At 43.2% G+C, this 20719-nt stretch overlaps 2 protein-coding genes across 6 annotated transcripts in view; both read left to right on the forward strand.

The window, feature by feature from the left end:
• Nucleotides 1-9192, forward strand: part of taok2b (TAO kinase 2b) — a 28142-nt gene extending 18950 nt beyond the window's left edge. For 2 of the 4 annotated variants that reach the window (XM_030401040.1, XM_030401042.1), the window contains exons 18-20: nucleotides 1479-1700; nucleotides 4893-5075; nucleotides 5527-9192. In XM_030401040.1, coding sequence (XP_030256900.1) covers nucleotides 1479-1700; nucleotides 4893-5075; nucleotides 5527-6468 — 1347 coding nt within the window. In that variant the 3' untranslated portion in view covers nucleotides 6469-9192. The remainder of the gene's footprint in view (nucleotides 1-1478; nucleotides 1701-4892; nucleotides 5076-5526) is intronic. The other 2 variants (XM_030401041.1, XM_030401043.1) reach the window with 1 other exon arrangement.
• A 1723-nt stretch (nucleotides 9193-10915) lies between these two features.
• On the forward strand, nucleotides 10916-20134 carry mazb (MYC-associated zinc finger protein b (purine-binding transcription factor)). 2 transcript variants are annotated; one of them, XM_030401044.1, is made up of 7 exons: nucleotides 10916-12110; nucleotides 12324-12474; nucleotides 13832-14256; nucleotides 14799-15046; nucleotides 15937-16000; nucleotides 16605-16776; nucleotides 17745-20134. In XM_030401044.1, exons 1-7 carry the CDS (start codon nucleotides 12078-12080, stop codon nucleotides 18086-18088), a joined length of 1437 nt encoding a protein of 478 aa, XP_030256904.1. In that variant the 5' UTR covers nucleotides 10916-12077; the 3' UTR covers nucleotides 18089-20134. The 2 variants fall into 2 exon arrangements, with proteins under 2 accessions (XP_030256904.1, XP_030256905.1); XM_030401045.1 differs by having other exon boundaries at nucleotides 10930-12110; nucleotides 13832-13938.
• Nucleotides 20135-20719: the final 585 nt, after the last annotated feature.

Consider the following 20719-nt stretch of genomic DNA (forward strand, 5'->3'; position numbering starts at 1 on the left):
CATTGTCTTGTTTGTTTTTATGATTTTTTATGTTTCCATTATTACCGTGTCTTCATTTGTTTCCTTTTCCCCTGATTTATCAGCTGATCGTCTAGTGTATATATTAAAAAAAAAAAGATCCCTTTTACCTTTTTGTTCATCACCATTCCTCCTGTATCATCACACATTTTTATATCTGTTGTCATCTGGTGTGACCTCCCCTTCATCTAAAATCCAGCAAAGAAATAATATCAGCAGAATCTGTGACTTTTAAGTGCTATTTCTAATACAAAATATACGGTTGAAATATGGTAAAGAATGTTAAGAAAGACATGGATAGGCCTTACAAGTAGACTGTTTTTGGGTTAATCATCATATGTACCAAATCAATCATAAGTTTGGTTTTGAGTGAATGAAAATAAAAAAATAGTCCTTAGACCTTACATAGATTTTGTTTCTGGATGAAACATCAGCAAGAGTTTGTACTCATTGTACAATGAGGAGATGAATGGCCTAAACATGGTTCAGTTATAATTATCATGTAGGTTTCTTTGCTTCCCAAAATGACAACAAAAATATCGATCTGCTGTCGACCAAATTGTTATTTTAAACATCAATATTGACCCAGAATGTCACAACCAGTACACCCCCAGTGTAAATATTTCAAAATAAGGGTGCTTAATTTCTTGATTATAACTTGTAAAAATGGCAAAAATAATGTTTTAACATGTTTTATCACTTCAGATGCCAAAGAACTTCAAAGTTATTTTAGTTATGTTCATGTTTTCTGTTCCACTTAATACTTTCCCCCAAAAAATGCCCTTGAAGGCTTATTTTCATTGAAAAAAGCCTGTGGATTGGCCCTTTAAACAGTTTCCGGTCTGTTACATTTTATCTCAACACTTGTTCTTATGTTATTAGGAATTATTGACTAAAAAAGCCCTGCGTCGCTATAAAATCATTGCATCCATTTACTCTCATTCCATGTCAAATTTAAAAACACTGTGATTGAGGATTGGCTCAATATTTGTGAGTTAAATTCAAGTACGTAGTATCGTGTCTTTAGCTGCAGCTGACGGCCATAGACGCTGCATTCACAACTGTCGGATATGTATCACAATAATAATTAAGCAGCGAGGTCTACAAACAGCAGCACTCAAAGAAGCACTCGTGTTTCAATGTGTTCAATTTGTCCTACTTTCAAGACAAAGGCAGGCGTAGTGTGTGAGTGTACAGACCCTTTGCTACTGTGGCTGGGATGGTGGCAAAGATTCTACGTTTGACAGGTATTTATAATTTCAGTTGTGATTATTGATGTAGATTTATACCAGAGTCATGTCAGCTTAAAAAAACTGAGAGCAAGTTAAAAATGTCCTCTAAAAAAAGTCACATTGTTTTACCTGTTTTCCTGTATTTCACACCTCCATCCGCATGTTCTTATATGAAACCCCAGGAGCACTTGAGCCCAGCTGCCTCCGTCTCTCTCCTCTCTCCTCCAGTCCAAAGAGCTACAGATCAAGCGCCAGTTCCAGGACACCTGTAAGATCCAAACCCGTCAGTACAAGGCGCTGCGCAACCACCTGCTGGAGAACACGCCCAAGTCGGACCACAAGGCCGTGCTGAAGCGGCTGAAGGATGAGCAGACCCGTAAGCTGGCCATCCTGGCAGAGCAGTATGACCACTCCATCAATGATATGCTGTCCACACAGGCTGTGAGTAAGGCAAGGAGACGTCGTTCACTTCACACTCGCACCACACCACCACCACCACCACTGCTGTGCCTGGCCTGGGGGCCGTCCTGCCCATCCGTCCGTCCGCCTGCCTTCCTGCCTGTCAGCAAGCCTCCACCTGGTCCCTCAGTGTTTATCACCACCTGAACCCACATTTTATCTGTTTTTTACCTGTTTCCCCTAGAAATAGCTCCGTGCAAGTCCTCTTCCAAACCATCCTTGTCCTTGAGTCTTTCTGGAGAAATGCTCATCCTGTCCTGCCTCCAGGGAGGAAAACTGAGCAGTGATGACGTCTTAGCTCTGAGGATGAAAGTAATAATCATGTAAAGAAAGACCTCAGAGCTAAGAACGCTGATATTCAGCCGCATAATAAGACGAATTCAGCTATGATCACAAGCAAATGTTGTCAGACTCAAGATGCACATTTTAAAATGCGAGGCTTTAAAATGACAGCGAATCCAGAGATTTTGTCATTCCGCACGCTCTTCTTCTTGGTCAAAACCTGGTGCCTATTTTTCCCACAATGCAGCTCAACAGCCGGCAGCTCGGTCGGTAAGATCACTTCCTTCTAATTCACGCACATCCCGGATCCATTTTTTCCAACAGACACTGACTCAAGTGACATCATTCATTCACATAAACAAACTTCATTGTGTAAAATGAGTGAAGTTACCCTTTAAATATGACCTAAAGCATTTTGTTAAATAAACTGGATAAGCTGTATACAGTGTGTGTCACATTTAAAACTACTCTGACATGGAGATGGCAGCAAACCCGGTTCTTTTCCTTTTAGGGACGGTGTGGGAATTATTGTCAGGATGGAAAAGTGACAGTGTTACGTATTTGAAAATGAAAAAAGGCTTAACAGTTACATCAAACATGTTTCGAGGACATTGACCCTATATCAGGGCTTTACTTTCCCCGTCACAATTATAGGTACTATAGCTGGCAGAACCATAATGGAACTTTATAATTCAGCGGGGATTAAACATTATCTCTTTAAAGAGCACATCATTTTTTCAACAGCTAACAGTTGCCTTTACCTTATTCTGCATCATAACATTTAAATGTATTATATCGATTTAACCTGCGATGCAATCCATGTGAGGCTTAATCCAACATGTTCAGGTGAATAATGGGTGAAGTGAGAAGATTTCATTGGTGAAGCCTGTGTCCTATTGGCTTATTAAGTAACTGTAGCGAGAAGTGTTAATTTAATAGCTCTTATATTCAAACCTGCATGTACGTTTACCATAGTTTGGTCTATAGCCAACCCTGGAGGGCAATGTCGGAGGAGATATCACAGCATTTCACTGCTGTATTTGTCCGACATCGAGCTAGTTTAACTACTTTATGCGATATAACCCTGCATCTGATGATAATTCATCGGGGAGAAAAAAAGAATCGGGAATTCCCAACATGATCAATGAAAAATGATAAAGAAATTAATAAAAATTATTACAATTTCAAATCATTAAAAGTAACAAATCCTCACAATGGAGAAGCCGGAACCATGAAGACTTGTTTGCATGTTTGCATTAAAAACAACTGAAAACAGAATGGCACTCAGCAGCGTGCAGACCTCCTCCAGTGGCCATCAGTCAAGCCTAATCCAAAATCAAATCAAACTTGTAAATATTGAAATTCTGAGTTTGGATTTCTTTTCCAAAACTACATGGTGTCCCTTTAAGGGAGGTGGGAAAAAATTCCTGGAGTCTTTCCTTTATCTGGATCAGCAACAAAAGTTTATTGGCTCTGAAATGGACCCAGACTCCAAGTTTCGTGGAAATCCATTCAGTAGTTTCTGTGTAATCCTGGTGAGAAACCAACCAGCCAACAAACGGACACAGGCCGTAGCATAACTGTCCTGGCATAGGTGATAATTATCATTAAACTGTTAAAGTCAGGAACAAGTACCCGAAATTTGTACTTAAAGCTTCTTTCCTCAGTATGATGCCGTAAAAAATAGTTTTAATTTTATGACTTAAGAACCCGGAAAAGTCTAAATCTGACCTGGCAACAAGAATCCTCTCACTGAAGGTCTCGATTGCTTATATAGGTCATGTAGAGTGATCAGCTTTAACTGAGCCTGTTTCATAACCAATTAATAGTTCCTTGCAGTATGTTTAAGTCCTAACATTCCACCACTGTTGATTTTTTAAATAGTCGAATCATTTTCCTGCAGCCCCTTGTGGCTAAACTCTTCGCTGATCCACTGCCCTTGAAGCATTAGACTCATTCACACACAAATCCCGGGCTTTTAAATGAATGAAACATAGTAGGGCGGGGATGGGATGTGACAAAATGTCCCGCTCCTTTCGATGACATAACGCTCCTGCGCTACTTTAATTACCTCACAGGGCAGCCTGCCATGTAAGCCCAAGTAAGCCAAATCCCTGCTGCCCTTGTTTGTCCGCACATCCACTCACGCTGTGGTTAAAATCTCTTTGGGAAGGTTTCCCACTCGCTGATTAAACTCAATCCTGAGGTCAGACAAAAAGATATGTTTCAAATGAAGAATGTCTTTTGAAACAAGACTTTAATCTGTTTCCTGGAGCCAGGCTTCAAGACAGGCATCGCACACACACAGTACACACAAGGAGTCCACATTGTAATATTTTACTTGTTTGTTTAGATAGCTTTTACCAAGTAAATGAAATGATATCGGAATAACAAAGACACTGACATATTTCCTGGTTGCGATTTTGGGTTAACAAATTCTTACATTTACCCTCAATTTTTACATTTAACTTAAAGTCGCACTACAAAGAAAAATCTTCTTTTCATGACTGAATAAATAAACAGACAATTTCTTCAAACAGAGAACAGCTTGTTTATTCAGTTATAGAAAAAATAAATAAATCTCAGTTGAAATGATTACCTCACTAATATTGTAAATTAAGTTTGACTTTCTTCTCGACATACTCTACTACATGGTGCCCCTTTAATACTATCCCAATGAATACAGCATATGCAGGCCCAGACTCATCAAAGTTGCGCCTGACAGAACACTGATCAAACACAGCTCTCCTATGCTCTCTTGTTCATCTCCCTCTCTCTCCTTTACGTCTCTCAACTTCTCCGCTTTACCCTTGTCAACACTAAAGCACAATTTGCAGCCCGTGCTCTCGTGCCAAATCCAATTTTTCATAATACTCCCTCCTTTTTTTTCTCCCCTCTCAGCTGCGATTGGATGAGACCCAGGAAGCGGAGTACAAGGTGCTGCGGATGCAGCTGCAGCAGGAGCTGGAGCTGCTCAACGCCTACCAGAGCAAGATCAAGATCCACACCGACACGCAGCACGAGAGGGAGGTCAAGGACCTGGAGCAGAGGGTGTCCATCCGCCGGGCCCTGCTGGAGCAGAGGGTGAGTGTCCTTTGGAGACAGATGTTTGAAAACATGTAGAGGGTAAAGTAAAGAATATATATAGCTTTATAGCATTGTTACAATTGTACATCTACAATTTACATAGAAATTTCTTCCAACAACGGCACCTTTAATGATGATTTACACCCCAAAATTCTCTCACAGGCTGTCCTGGAGCACGGCCTTCTTTAAGGACTTCTCTTTCATGTTAGCTTAAAAGTTCAGATTGACAGCACTATCAAAGTGCTCCGTCCAAAGAGAGAAGCACACTGCCTGTATTCAGAAACTGCACCTCAAAATGAGCCTTCAGGCTCTCTGTGACATTGTGATGTCACAACTATATAGCCACGCCCCCAGCATGGCTGTGGATAGGAAAATATTTCAATACAATAATAAGTTTAAAGATAAATGACATCGTGTTTTAATGTGTGTTCTCTTTCTCTTTTCCTAGATCGAGGAGGAGATGCTTTCCCTGCAGAACGAGCGCTCCGAACGCATCCGCACCCTCCTGGAGCGGCAGGCCAGCGAGATCGAGTCCTTCGACTCGGAGAGCTTGCGTCTCGGCTTCAGCAACATGGCGCTGTCGGGCATCCCAAGCGAGGCCTACCCCATGCAGGGCTACTCCAACGCCCCTCCCTCGGGCTCCCGCTCTGGCAGCCACTGGAGCCACGGCATGCACCCGCAGAATGTGCCCCCGCAGCAGCACTCCCGCCGCAGCCACAACAGCAGCAGCAGCAGCGGCATCAGCAGCGGCAGTGGAGCCGGAGACCGCAGGAGCGAGTCCTCCTCCCACGCCCTAGGATTGGCCTTGGGGCTGGCCCAAGGGAGGGAGGTGCACCACTCGTCCCGCTCCTCCGCCTCCTCTTCCTCTTCCTCCTCCTCCTCTTCCTCTCACCACCAGCGCCACCACCTGCCCCAGCACTACCACCACCAGAGCACGCCGCAGCTCTATCGCGAGCGGGAGCGGGATCGGGATCGGGATCGAGATAGGGAGCGGGAGAAGGAGAGGGAGCGGGAGTGGGCCGGGGTGCGAGGCTCCGGCGGCGACCTGGCCCACCCACACCCCCTGCCCTTCTCCCATCACCTGCCCTCACGCTCTTCCTCTCAGTCCCTGGCCATGCTACCTCCCCCACCGCCCGCCCCTCCCTCCATCTCCGGCCCATCCTCCTCTTCCTCTTCCTCCTCGTCCTCGCAGGGGGGGATCTACGGGGGCGGCGGGCTTGGCGTGCGCGGCGCCCCCAGCCTGATGGCGCTGAGAAACAGCCCCCAGCCTCTGAGGAGGACGGCATCCGGCGGAGGGCCGGGAGGAGCCGGGGGCAGCGACGGCGTGCTGAGCCGAAGCACCTCAGTCACTTCGCACATCTCCAACGGCTCCCACCTCTCCTACTCTTAGACGGCAGGAGGAAGAGTGCGGACAGGGGTGGTAGCTTGAAGGTGGGAGTGACTTAGGAAGGTAGCTATCACAGGGGGCATCTCAATACTCTCAGCTTTGCCGCCTTGCCTTGTCTCCTTTCTTGGGCTGATCTCTCAGAATAGCTGAAACGCTTAGGATTTAGGGATATCACCCTTTCCTTATTCAAACACACAGAAAGGCGATGAGATCAGTCCGAGGCAAAGAGAGGTCAAACTGGCATTGTTGAGCTGCCTCCTGCTTCTTTAGACTCAGGGTGGGTAGAGAGGTTTTCTCCCATTCTCACAGGTATCAAAGAGGAAGGGAGGAATGTAACCACCTGTGATTCCACTGGATTCATTCGATATTAGATTTTAAAAAAGAGGAGTTTGTGTTTAATGTTTTTATCTTTGTTACCGCCTGTATAAAAGTGAGACAGGAAGTGTGAACGGAGGGATATTTTTGCCTTTTTTGTCCTCCCAGAGCTGCAGACAGAGAGAGAGAGAGAGAGAGATAAAGGGGACGGCAGCCATGTCTTCTTCTATGATGTTCTATGCTGGAATGGAGAAAGAGAGAGGGAGAGACAAGAGGGAGGAAAAAAGGGAAAGGGTGTTTTTTTCGCATTGTGTATGTACTTGTATGTAGTCCGTAGTGTCAAGATATATCTAGCAAGCACTCGTAACTTCTGGTCCAGTGAGGAAAAAAGGGGGTGAATCACAAAAAGATGGGTTACTTTAGTCTCCGGCCTGCTGGGAGGTTGGGGGAAAAAAACAAAACACTTTTTATTGGTTTAAAAAAAACAGTTGATGTTTTGTTGATTTTTTTTTTTTTTTGTATCAAGTGTATTTAAAAAGAAAAACACAAAAACAAGTTGCTCGGAACGTCACCAATGCCTTTAAGGGATTCTTAAAGGGATGCCATGCCATCAAAATTTGTATTTGATGACCGCAGGATGATTTAAATGCGAATACGCAGAATGTTTGTAAAGGCAAAAGACTCCGCAGCTGGGACGAGGAGAAACATTTGTGTGGACGTGTACAAAAAAACAAACAAACGAAAGAACGAAAAAGAAAAAAAAAAAAGCTTTCCGGCATCCATGACATATTGAGTATCTAAACAACATAGGTGTCTACGGGGGTCACTCCAATGCATGAGATAGATGTACAAAAAAAAAAACAAACGAAAAAAAAAAAGCATTTGTAAACATGACCAAACACATTTGAGATGTACCGTACCTGTCCGAGTCTCACCGGCATTTAAGATCACTCGTCCCACATTTTTTTGGATCTTTGCTGTACATATTTATGGGAATATAAAAAAAAAACAAAACAAAAAAACAAGTCATTGGTTTTATAGAGTAACAAAGATAACGATAGTAATTTTGATATATTCAAATGAGTATTGAATTCAAGATTTAGAGCGACAACTCCGACCGCATTTTCTATAGGTGTCAATATTACCATAACTAATCCTGATGTAATTGTTGTTGTAATCATGTTCACATTTTTTCTCGCGCGACGAAGAAAAGGGCCCACTTTTACTGTACAAATAATGATAGATGATGGAAAAAAAAAAAAAAAAAACTGTTGCATTGTCAGGTATGGTGTGTGTTCAAGGTATTAACGATTATTAATAAGGGGGTTGTTATTAATAATTGTTAATGATTTATGTGTGTGTGTCGAGCGGTCAAGTCTGGTTATATTGCCACTTTTCTTTTTTTTAAAGACGAAAACAATTTTAAAAGACACTCCTACAACAGCAACCCCCCACCCCCCACTGTTCACATGAACTCTGACCTCCTCTGGACTGAAAAAAAAATCGGGCACTGGAATGTAAATGCTGGTTTCCTTTTTTTTTTTTTTTTTTGTTAATTATTATTATTTATTGGTATTCAGTTCAGGTTTCCTCACAAGAACCTCTGGGGAAAACAAAGAGATGTGCACAATCCTAGCTGATAATCCGACTGCTGAAGGGTGCAGTGTGTGTGAAGACGAAGAACAAGTGAAAGGACCGGCGTCGACTGAGCGCTGTGAACGTGCACGGCAGCGGTGACCGCAGCAGCCCGTCCTCACTCGGACAGACACCAGTAATCAGTGTTTCATGAGCTTTTTTTCTTTTCTTTTCTTTTCCTTTATCGTGGGTCATTTACTTGAAGGAAATCAGAAATAACTGGACTTTTTTCTTGTTCTTTTTTTTATTATTATTATTTAAATTCAGAAAAACTGAAAATAGGTAATCACCCTGCTGTTTGTATGACTCAGAAACACCAGCTCAAGACAATTCCCTGTATAACCTACTACTTTATGCTTGGTTGGAAATCTCAGTGCATGCATAAACTCCTTATATAAACTAAGACTGGCGGGTTTTCGGGACGGTCCTTTGTGTCGGGGGGAAAATCAGTGTGGTAGTGTTTTTAGACGGGTTGTTGTCAGTGTCAGAGGTCGTGGCGGTGGCGGCAACCGCAGGGGAGTCCCACTTCCTGCGTCATCACGCCCCGGATGAAAGTTGAAGACGAAGAAGCAAACGCAGGCTCATCTGTGTTTTGCAGAGTTTTCGGGGAGGGAAGGGTAAGGGCGGGTTGAAATCCTTATTATTAAATATTCAAATCAAGCGACTCCAAGCTTGAGGAGGAGAAGGACGAAGGGTCTGAACACATGTATTGGAAAAGAAATGGGGTGCTTTAAAAAGTAATTTAAAAAAGATAATAAATTGATATTAACACATTAACTCGTCTTTATTGGATGTACTTTACTCAGATGGCACTATTATTGTTACAGGGCGGCTACGAGCTGAAACAACTAATTGATTAGTCGACTAATCTGACAATTGATTGATCATTTATTAAGATGTGAAATGTTGCGCCCAGAGAGGCCAGTGAGAAGAAAAAAAAACTGTTTCCTCTCCTGTGTTTATGACGTAAAAACATCTTTTGAGGCTGTTTAATCTTTTTTTTTCTTCTCTTGGCCACTCAGAGCTTCCGTAGAAGGATCCCGAGTTCCTTTAATTGACGACTTCATGCACAATTTGTCGCTCTGGCTGCTCAGATCATGAAAATTCATATTTAGGGATCCTACACCGGCCTGTTTAAAGTGCATTTTATCTCAAACATTTTTTAAAAAGCATCAACAGCAGTTAATATTATATTTATTCTGTCTTTTCATTATGTTTTTTAAAAAAAATTATGCTTTGTCGTCTACTAGACTAAACTGAATATTTTTGAGCTTTGGGAAATTATGATGGACTACTTTTAAAACCTGTTTTCTAACATGTTATGGTCCAAACAATTAAAGGGGCTCTGTGTAACTTCTGTGTCGCGCTCGAAGTCGATCGATCGAGTTTATGTCAGACTCCATTTTCCAAACTAACGTCAGCTACTGTTGCTCTCTGATAGCAGAGCAGAAAGAGGCACTGAGACGAAGCACTCGAGAACAGACATAATGTCGTGTTTTTTGGATTTTGTTGTGGAAAATCTGACCCGAGTCCTTTTACAAAGAAAACCCACAGTCCAGCAGCATTAAACATCTCAAACAACCCGTCCACAGGCTTGTGTAGACAACTGAGAGAGACAAGGAAGCTCTCATTTTTTCATGTCCTGTTACAATCAGGTCACACACGGCCAATAGATAAGGGACGAATACATGTTAAAAACAACAAATTGTTACATAGAGGCCCTTTATTATGGAAAATAATACAGCCACAGATCATGTTAATCATGATTCAGGGTTTCTTGGTTTATCAGTTAATCATTTGGTCTATAAAATATCCGAATGGTAAATTAACATTAAAAAGTCTTATCTTGTCAGACGAACACTCAGCAACTCTGAGATGTTCAGTTTACAATCATAGAGAAAAATTAACTGTGTCATCAAACTGAATACTTTTGAGCTTTAGGATATTGTGAAGCACTTTTTTTAAGGAACATCTCAAATTTTATGGACCAAATGTTTTATTTTGAAAACAATCGACAGATTATTTGACCTGTAAAATCATTAGTTGCAGCCGTAGATTATTTTAAGCATTGATGTTTTTTTTCCAGTCATTTTCTTGATTGAATGTTTAGTCATTTGGTCCATAAAATGTCAGAATGGTACATTTAAAAAAGCCAATTTCTTATTTAACAGTCAAATACACATAGATGATCAGTTACAGTCAAATATAACTCACATTTAAGAAACTGGAACCTTTGAATTTGGATGATTGTACCTTTAAAAAAAGAAAAATCTGTTGCTCAATTAATCGTTTCAGCTCCAGTTTAATATAATAGACGCTCTTGGAGGTAAATAAAGTGTAACATCAAATATTATATTCAGGATATGTTCAGACTGTTTATATGTATTTATATGTTGACATTTACTCTCCTTCACTGTGTGTGTGTGCCTGCTGAGCTGTTGTTGGCCCTGTGTACTATATCTGACTCTGACATCATTATTGTAGGCCGACCAGGAGGCTCAGCGCGCACCTCCCTTTAAGATGCGTCTGTCATCTCTCGTTCCGGCTGTTTTCTGCGGTGAGGCAGGAGATCTGCTCCAGAGATCTGCTCCAGAGATCGGCTCCAGCTGGCCCGAGGAGGGAGAAAAAAAACAACTCTCTCACACACACACACACATATAACGCTGTAGTGCATTTTGCGTCGGCCGACTCGAGCCAGGAAGGAAGGAAGGGGAGAGGACGGGCTCCGCCGAGGGAGGCGGAAATGAGAGGGGGGTGTCCAAAGAGGAAACCCTATCCCTTTAAGAGCAAGTGGGACATAGCGGTGCGAGAAAAGGAGAGGAGGGGGAGAAGAAAGAGGAATTAAAAAAGAAAAGGAAGAAAGAGACAGGGAGGGAGGAGGGAGCGCGGGCGATAAAAAAAGAAAGATGACATCCTCGCAGCTGAACGGCCGAGGTGGAGCGATAGGCTGCGGCCCGGCGAGAGCGCCGCTCGCCGGGGTCAGGGCTTGAATCCAACAACGAGGCTTCGACAAACACCCGATTGGCCTATTGAGGGGAAATCGGAAAAAATAGATTCATAAATTAAAATCAAAGCATGAGCTGCTGTGCCGCCAGATACGTGTGTTTATAACCCATATTCGTTTCCTTGCGTAAAATATGCATTTATTATTTTTTTTAACGTAGATTTGTTTTTTTTATGTTTAATGCTAAAAATACAAAAAACAACAAAAACATAGCCTTATACTGTAACGTGCGTTTTTTTTTCCCACAGCACTTTTCTTGTGTGGCGTTGCGTTTTTGCTGGGCGAGGTGAGGTGTGTGATGAATTAAAGTTAGAAAACCAAAGTGTGGGCAGAGGAACAGGCCGTCACGGGAGCTGGCCTGCTCTCCGCTGCCTGCGAGCCGCTGCAGCCTGCAGCTAACCGAGCCAACAGCTGCGTGCGTGCTAATGGGCAGCGTTAGGCCACCTCCATGAGAACAACACGTCGCCGCACGCCACTTTATTCACGGTTTTTTCGCGAGAGTCCAGGAGCCGGGTCGTTCGTGCTGCAGGACAGGAGGGGGGGTTGGACAGCCGGAGCCTCGATCACCACTGGGCCCGTGTGCACCATGCAAAGGCTGCTCGCCACGATCTCAATCAGGAGCTGACTTTATAATCTCCCATCGCTGCTGTGGCGCAAAATGGATGCTGCTTGGAGCAATTTCCTCTTCCAGGTAGGCTTTTTTTTTGCCGAGCCTCTTTTCTTGCCCTCTCTTTTTGTGTATGTATGTGTGTGCGTGTGTGTGTGTGTGTGTCAGGGGGTCCAGCTGTCCCCCACACACACAGCCCCTCACATGTTGCATTGCAAAAAGGTAGCACATCAAGATAAAGCTGTGACCTGTCTGTGTGTTTACATTTGGTGATGGCCTTTCTACTTGCTTCTCCAGAATACTCCCACCCAAAACCAAGTGGAGGGGGGCCTCCAATCAGAGCTCATGCCCGTGCACACGAGCTCTCCCCAGACCCCACCCACAGACCACATAGCACAGCCTCCTTCGACTGTGGACACTGCTGCTCTGAATGAGGAGCCCCTGCCTGGTGAGAGACTCACTGCACACCTGTGGATGTTCAGTTTAAAAACATTTAAAGGATAAGTTCACCCATAAATGACAATTCAGGCAATTTTCTTCTCACTCTGGTAACGATGGGAAGTCAGGGTGACGTTCCATCGCCAACGACACATTTACTGGAGGTTCGCAGCAACACAGCGGTGCAGTGTTGTCCACAAACAACTCAAACAGATGGGGACTTATTTTAAAATGTTAAAATACATAAAGGGGCTTTATACAGCTCATCTGGTGTAATCCAAGTGGCTCGAAGCCCCAAATTGATTTGAAAAGACAATACATGCACCCTCGACACACGGTGGCGGTCACACACCCACTTCAGAAGGGGTGCACGCTAACGCTAAATAACGTCTTTTCAAATCAATTTGGGATCTTGCGGCTTGTGGGGACTTGGATTACACTCGATGAGCTGTATGGAGCGGTTTTATGTATATTTATGTTTGATTTTTTTTCAAGTTTTTAAAAAAGTCCCCATGTACTTCAGTTGTTCAAGAGAACGCTGCGTGGTCATTTTGCTCCGAGGCTCCAGAAATGTTTTGTGGACTATAAAACTTCACCCGAATATATAGAGAGCAGACAGACGATGGATTTTCACTTTTTTACCCAGGGACATTTGTTTTAGTGAGTCACAAGTGAAAAAGCCACAAAGGTTTGAATCATATAAATTGAATCCCTGCAAAATACTTTATTCAAAAACCTTAATAGCACTGACTTCATAGAAGGGAACATTTGACTTGGAAAACCTTCTATAAGCTCAGTTTGATTGAAAACTTCACAGCCTGGTGGCTCAGATTCAGACACGGAAATTTAAGAAATGAATGTCACAGATTGGACGACTTGTTCGACGGCATCTTAATATTTGTCTTTCTTTAATAACGGTCAGGTTTATCAAACCCTAATAAATATGTAGTTATCACTTTGGTTTTTGCCACACATTTGGAAATCCAACATTTGAAATGATCTAAAGAAATAAGTCACAAGAAACTCTCCGTCTTCATAAAACTACATGGTTTCATGATGCTTAGTAGAGCTACACGTTATGATTACAAATGAAACACTTATTTCATAGAGTTGACTGGCAACCAGGGGTTGAACTTTGCTGATTGTTGGGGAGCTCAGTCAGTGTTTACAGACACATGATCACTTGATACTTAATTTTAGATCACCATGACCCATCAATTGCCTTCTGAAGCTGTTTTCCTTTTGAGATGTCACATTACTCTGGACTGAAATTGCCTGAAAGTTTACTTGAAGATTCAAATCACCTCCTTTTGAAAGTGACCGACTGTCTTTCTTTCTTTCCTGTCTCCTGCCTCGCTGCGGTCCAGTGAAGCCAGTGTCTCGGCCGGCCCGCGTGCCCCACATCTGTGCCATCTGCAACAAGCAGTTCAAGAACAACTACAACCTGCGGCGGCACCAGTCGGTCCACACTGGGGTACGCATGAAGGACAGGGCCAGAGAGCAGGCGGAGGGGGCAAAGGAGGGAACGGCCGGCCAGGTGGCGGTGGCTGCCCCGTCGGCGATGGCGGTGGGGGCCGGAGGGAGGGCGGAGAGGCCCACTGTTCCCCTCTCTCTGCTGCACCTCTCCGCGCCTCCCCCTCTCGCCCCTCCCGGCCTGCTGGCGGGGGCCCAGCAGCCTCCCCTGTGTAGTCAGGATGGTGAAGGGGTTGCCATGGCTAACGTAATGGCTAGTGTTAACCCCCATGCTCCGCCTCCTGCTGCTGTCGTCATGGCCACAGGGGCGACAGTACAGGTGGGTCAGGGCCTTGTGGAGATGGCTGTCGTCAACCCCAAACCTTCAAGCATGTTGTTTCTTCAGCTGTCTGGCCACAGGGATGGTTAAGCCACCCCCCTTCGGGACTTGCACTGTGTGTCACCCGATTCCAACATGACTGAAACTGTCCTCTGGGTTACATTTGACCATATGGCCATGTACAGTAAATGGTTCAGGGACCAGTAAATTCCATCCCAGCGTTTGGCACTGGTCCCCAGTTGGAGAAACAGCGTGCTAGAAGCCCCCCACGCTCCCCTGCATGTTCTCTGTAACACAAACACCGTGAGAGCAGATACAGACTTCAGATCTAGTGGGAAGTAGTTGATCTAACATGTGAATCAACTTTGAGAAATGTTTTGCACAAGTGATGACATGAAGAGCCTGCACGAATCAGGCACAGATATCTGTGTGCACTTGCATGGTTGATACTGATATGCATTTTTTATTTTTGTGTAACAGCAGGAAGCACTTCCCATCTAAACTCTAGAGTGTGTTATTTTCTTTCATATGTTTTCCCTCAGCGGCCCTCGAATCCCAACCCGAACCCGGTGAGGAAGAACCACGCCTGCGAGACGTGCGGGAAGGCCTTCCGCGACGTCTACCACCTCAACCGCCACCGCCTGTCCCACTCGGACGAGAAACCGTTCTCCTGCCCCATCTGCCAGCAGCGCTTCAAGAGGAAGGACCGCATGAGCCACCATGTGCGCTCCCACCAGGGCGGTGTGGAAAAACCCTACGTGTGCCCCCACTGTGGCAAGGCTTTCTCCAGGTATGGAACAGTGAATGTAGTAACACTACTGTCAGGACGGAGTTTTTATCTGTATGTGTAGCGTCATATTTAGCATACAGATGTGAGTGTTATCGATCTTCTCATCTAACTGTCAAGCTAATAAGCATATTTCCGAAAATGTGGACCAATCCCTTTGAGATTTAGCTTATGAAAGATTTTTTAAAAATTAGTTTGAACATTATGGCATCCATGTAAAGCTAACCAGCTAGCCATCCAAATATCTTATACTGGCAATGTAAACATGTGCACTTAAATTGTCCTCAGAGCTCCCAGTCCAGATTGCTAGCTGCATAGCTAACTGAGCTAACTAGCTAAGGGCTTATTGTTTTGAGAATGAATTCAACAGGTGGCCAACACTTACATGTTGCACCTTTTTTTTAATGAACATTACTGTAAAAATATAGCAGAATTAGCCAGGGGGCTAGTTTTCATCTGTAGTCTCTGGTCAGGTGTAAATCTGGCAACCTAAAATCAAGAAACAAGTTTAAAAACAATAATCATGGTGTAAGTCAAGTTAATTACAGAGAAAGACAAGGGCAGCAATAAAAGTAGAGCGAATTATAGTGCAACGAAGCGAAAAACAAACAATACAACAACAAGCAAGCACAATGATGACACGCAAAAATAGACATGTGCGTGGACAGATGAGAGCAAAGACGACCACAAGTAAGACTGAAGTGACAAACAGGGCAACCATAATAACAGTAACGCTAATTTAGGTCAAGCAACACACAGAAGATGTCAGCCAAAACACTGTGTCTGCCGTAACGAACAAATGTTAACCCAGCTGAGTTGTATTCATTTCCTCCAGACGTTTCAAACAGTCAATCTGAACCTGAAACTAATCTGTCGACTCTTTCTCTCCCAAGGCCCGACCATCTGAACAGCCACGTCAGGCAGGTGCACTCCTCGGAGCGACCCTTTAAATGTCCGGTACGTCGTGTTTGCCCTGCACAGTGTCCTCACCCAGCAGCTGTGCACAGCTTTTATTTAAGTTCATCCATGTTGACAACGACCATGTTTACATGCACCGTGTTCCAGATGAGTCAAGGTTGAGGTCGCACACATCGCTGCGCCTTTTTATCTGTGTCGTTAGTCGCCTCGCTCTCATATTTGTTGACATGAGCAAGTGAACACCGAGACTATTGCCATGGAAACTGATCTGGATAAAGTACATGCCTTGTTGAATCAGACTGTGCGACGAGGTGTCTAACTGAAATAGTTCCATGCACATGGCAGCTGCTTGAAGCCTGATGTTTACACGAGCATGACAAACATACTTCATCACATACTGCACACTCCATATGTGACATACATATGTGACGTCATTTTCCACATAGATCATCTTAAGTGATCATCTTGGTCAGTGGTTCATGTTAGTAGTTAAAACAAAGTGATGTCACTTAATTCGGCATTTTGTGCAGTCAAAAATGTTTGTTGTAAACAGAAGGAGTAAAATTCTTATGCCCTGAGGATTTTTAAAAAAACGATGAATAATCCTCTGTAATCGCTCAACAATGTCACCTTTTTTTTCCAGACCTGTGAGTCCAGCTTCGCCACAAAGGATCGTTTGCGTGCGCATATGATTCGCCACGAGGAGAAGGTCCCATGTCACATCTGTGGCAAGCTCCTGTCGGCCGCTTACATCACCGATCATATGAGGGTGCACAACCAGTCACAGCACCACGCCTGCCATCTCTGTAACCGCAGTAAGTGCAAACGCTTTGATTTACCAGTTTACATTAAAGCAGCTATCATCAGTATTTTCACGTTAACATGACTGTCTCATTAGCTCCTCCCAGCTCATTGTTGTTGGTTTTTCAGTCTGTGACCGGTTCCAGTCATTTCAGACGGACACAGTTAGAGACTAGCTGGCAAACAGTGAAGCACTTAGCTTCACTGTTTCTTAATTCACTCAGGAGTTGGCGGAGACCAAAACAGTTAAAAAGAGTATGAAATTGGACTTCCAGTCGCCTGGTAGACAGAAGAATTAATCCAAATGGAAGCAAATGTTGCTCCATATCTGTTAGATGTGTCAATAGGCAAGTGTTTGCCAGAAAATTCGCCATATCAATTTACAAAGGTTCAAGTGCATATTAATGAAGTACAATTTCAAAGTAATGCAGACACACATACTGCATTTAACTTGGAGTTTCAACCTCTTGATGTAGTTTTGTGTAAAAATCAAGTCACTATATATGTTTACAGCCACATAAAAGAGGTAATTATCTTCCTTCAGGTCACTTTATGTGTCTTAAAGGTGCAATATGTAAGAAGTGGCCCACTGTTAAATCCATACTCCCAACAAATAGAGGCATATCACCAGAGTGACTGCCAACTGCTGCTAAGTTTATTCTTTATATTATTAAATAATAATTATAATTATCAAATAATTTCCCACTCTGGGATGTAATTCTATCTATCTATTATACACCCATTACTGTAGCTACTGTTGGCTTGTTAGCTTAGTTAGCCATGCAGCTAGCCGGACTACTGGGGGAATGTCTGTATTTACACTGCTAGCACAGGAGATGATGCTAACTTCAGTAGATGAATTAAAGTTTGTTTTTGAATGTTTTAAACTAAAGTTGTCTTTAACTTCCTGGTTACCTTTTACATCACACTGACGGTCTTTGCTGAATGCACTTTTGCTGAGTCATTTTCACTCTTCCCTCAGGTTTCACCACACTAACATACCTACGTGTCCACGCCCAGAAGCACCACGGCCAGGAGTGGAAAGACAGTCCGGGGGGATTTGGTGGCTCGGCCTCCGGCGGCGTGCTCGTCTGCCACTTGTGCGGCGTCCACTGCAAGACACCCACCCAGCTCCAGGGGCACATGGGCACCCACGGCAACAGCCAGGCTGCCCCGAGCCCCATCACCTCTAACGTGGCTGCCAGCAGCTCCGTCTCCCTCAGCAACATGGTGACGGCGCCCACCGTGTATGTCACGGGGAACACGGTGGTGGACCTGCTCGTCACAGACTGCTCTAGCATCGCGGCGCCGCAACAACACAGTTAGCAGTAGAGAGTTCAGCAATAATAACCTCAGTCCTTTCCCAGGGGGCAAGGTTAGAGAAGGTCAAAGTTACGCGTAGATGTTGATCCGGTAAGGTCAGGATTAAGGATGGGGGAGCGTTCAACAGCAGTATCACCTCAAAGCATAAGAGGAAAAAAAACAAGAGTTAAAGAAAAAAAGTGATGGAAAAAGGGACCTTGGTGGCTGCGGCAGGTTAATCGACACTAACGACAAACATGGATGTGTTGTCCGAATATTCCCGAATGCTCTCGTGCATTTAAGACTCCAGTGAAACTGTGGTATTGTGAGCATCTACTGTATTACTCTCCCCTCTCTGCCCTCTCCCTCTGTCCCTTCCCTCCACCCCGTGGCATTGGCCGCCCTCTGCAAGTGCACCAAGTACTGTATATCTCACACCAGCTCTGATCTTACCTCCATTTTGCAGCTCACTTAACTAAGAATCCAAACGGCTTTGCGTTAAGAAGTAGTGGAGAGAGAGAGTAGCTCTCAAGAAGAAACACATTAGAAGGGAACGTTGTGTGTTTGGGTTGCGCGAGTCGGGGCTCCTCGAGCACGTTAGCTCGTTTGTTCACAACACTAAAAAAAAAAAAGAAATCAGCGTTTGATTTTTGCAATGCCAGTTTATCGAGTCTCCAGAGGGCTGTTGTTTTTCTACATCAGGACAGAAAGCCGTGCGTGTTGCGGTCAGTACGGAATCGTGGGATGTACTGGTACATTTGTTTCTTAATGGTACAGAGATGAGAATGAAGAGTTGCGTTCAGGAGTGTCAAGCACCTTAAAGATGTTACTGTTTGATTCAGCAAGGATCAAAAAATGGGTTTGAGATTTCTTGGATTTTCTTTCTCTGTGTCTTCCTCTCTGGGTCCGGGCCATTAAAGAGAAACAGATAATAATAATAATAGTAATAATAATGATAATAAAAAAGAAAAATAAACTGCTAATCAACACTTCAGCTTCTGACATGGCTGCAGTTCTTGCACCGGAAAAACTACCTTTTGCATGAAAATAAGCTCGCTCAGTCATGCTTTATCGTTAGGGAGGAGCAGTCGCGACAAAAGAAACGTTTTAGCAGTTCCACCGAGTTAGCTGGCTGTTAACGATAATATTTATAAAAAAAAAAAAGTGTTGATTTTATTCAGAAGATTTTAACATTGTTGGCCATTCATTTGATTGTAACTGTCATTGCCATAGCCCTTTTTTTTTTTTTTTTTTTTTTTTTGTTTTCTCTATGTACCAGTCCAATGAGTGAAACTTATGCATTAGATTTAGTCATTTAACTCTGTATAGCACACAAATGTTCTAAAACCCCGAGTCATTATCGTTCTGCATTAATCACGTGAAGAATGGTCGCCCCGTGTGTTGGGTAATTTTTCGGTTGCTTTGAGTTCTATTGTGAGTGACGTGGTGTCGAGAAAGGGCTTTTAAAGTCAGACAGTCAGGTGAAATAAGTACAATGGGGGTGAGAACACCACATGGTATGCTGTAAACAAATCCTGGTTTTGTACTGGAGTGCTTTTTCAGTTTTGTGTTCATGTTACCTTGAAATTTGTAGAGTTGTTTCTTTCTTCCTCTTCCTTTTTTTTCTTTCCTTTTGGAAAAAATGTGTTCTTCCTGTTGAGAAAAAGTAGTGATTTACTAAGAAGTTTTTTTTTTTTTTTTTTTAGGGTTTTTTTTTTTTTTTTCTCCATTACACTAAGAAAAAAATAATACCTCTACTCTAGGATTCTGTACAGCTCTTGTGATACATCTTAATGCCTTATCGTACTCAACTGCATTTTAATTCTTTTATGATGAAATATTTCAAATCTTAGTCATGGATTCATTAAGAATATTAATGGGATGTATTTATATTTATATTTTTATATTTCTCAACAGTATGCATGCCTAAAAAAGGTTGTTAGAGCAAAAAAAAAAAAAAATCAACGATGCTTACTACAGTCATAAATATTCTGTTATTTTGTAGGTGAGGTAGAGATCATGTTATTATTTTGTAATTTGGACAATTTAAAGTAAAAAGAGTAAACAGGCGTTGTTTTGTGTGCTGATCTGTTGGTAATTAATCACAGCTCCCTCGTCACATCCATGAGTTACATACACTCATCCTGGAAGTAAAGATGGACGATATGTTAAAGGGAAAAAAAAAAACAACACGAAGTGTGTAAGTATGGCGCTCAACCACAGCTTCAGTGCTTCCTGTCAGACGGGGACGGTGGTCGAGAACACCGTCAAACATAACGGTCCGAAATCTGTCATTGGTGCAGAACTACCTGCTGGACCCCTAGAGGGCCCACTAGAACCTCCTCTGAACCTCTGAAACACTTTGGATGGCCACTAAAACCTCTAGTAGTACCCTAGAACCTCAAAAATGGCTACTAAACAACCCAGAGAATCTCCTCATGGAACACTAGAACCTGCTTAGTGACCTTCTAGAACCTACCAAAGAACTATGGATTGATTATTATCATTATTATTATTTGATTAATCATTGACAATCTACTGCAGAATCTCTTCAGTCTCTCAAGGACCACCATGAGCTCCTAAATGACACATATGAGCTACTCAGTGACCATCAAAACACAATCAAAACTCCTAAAGTAAGGCAGAACCTCTTCA

This window comes from Sparus aurata, chromosome 20, assembly GCF_900880675.1.
Source record: "Sparus aurata chromosome 20, fSpaAur1.1, whole genome shotgun sequence".
Taxonomy (NCBI): domain Eukaryota; kingdom Metazoa; phylum Chordata; class Actinopteri; order Spariformes; family Sparidae; genus Sparus; species Sparus aurata.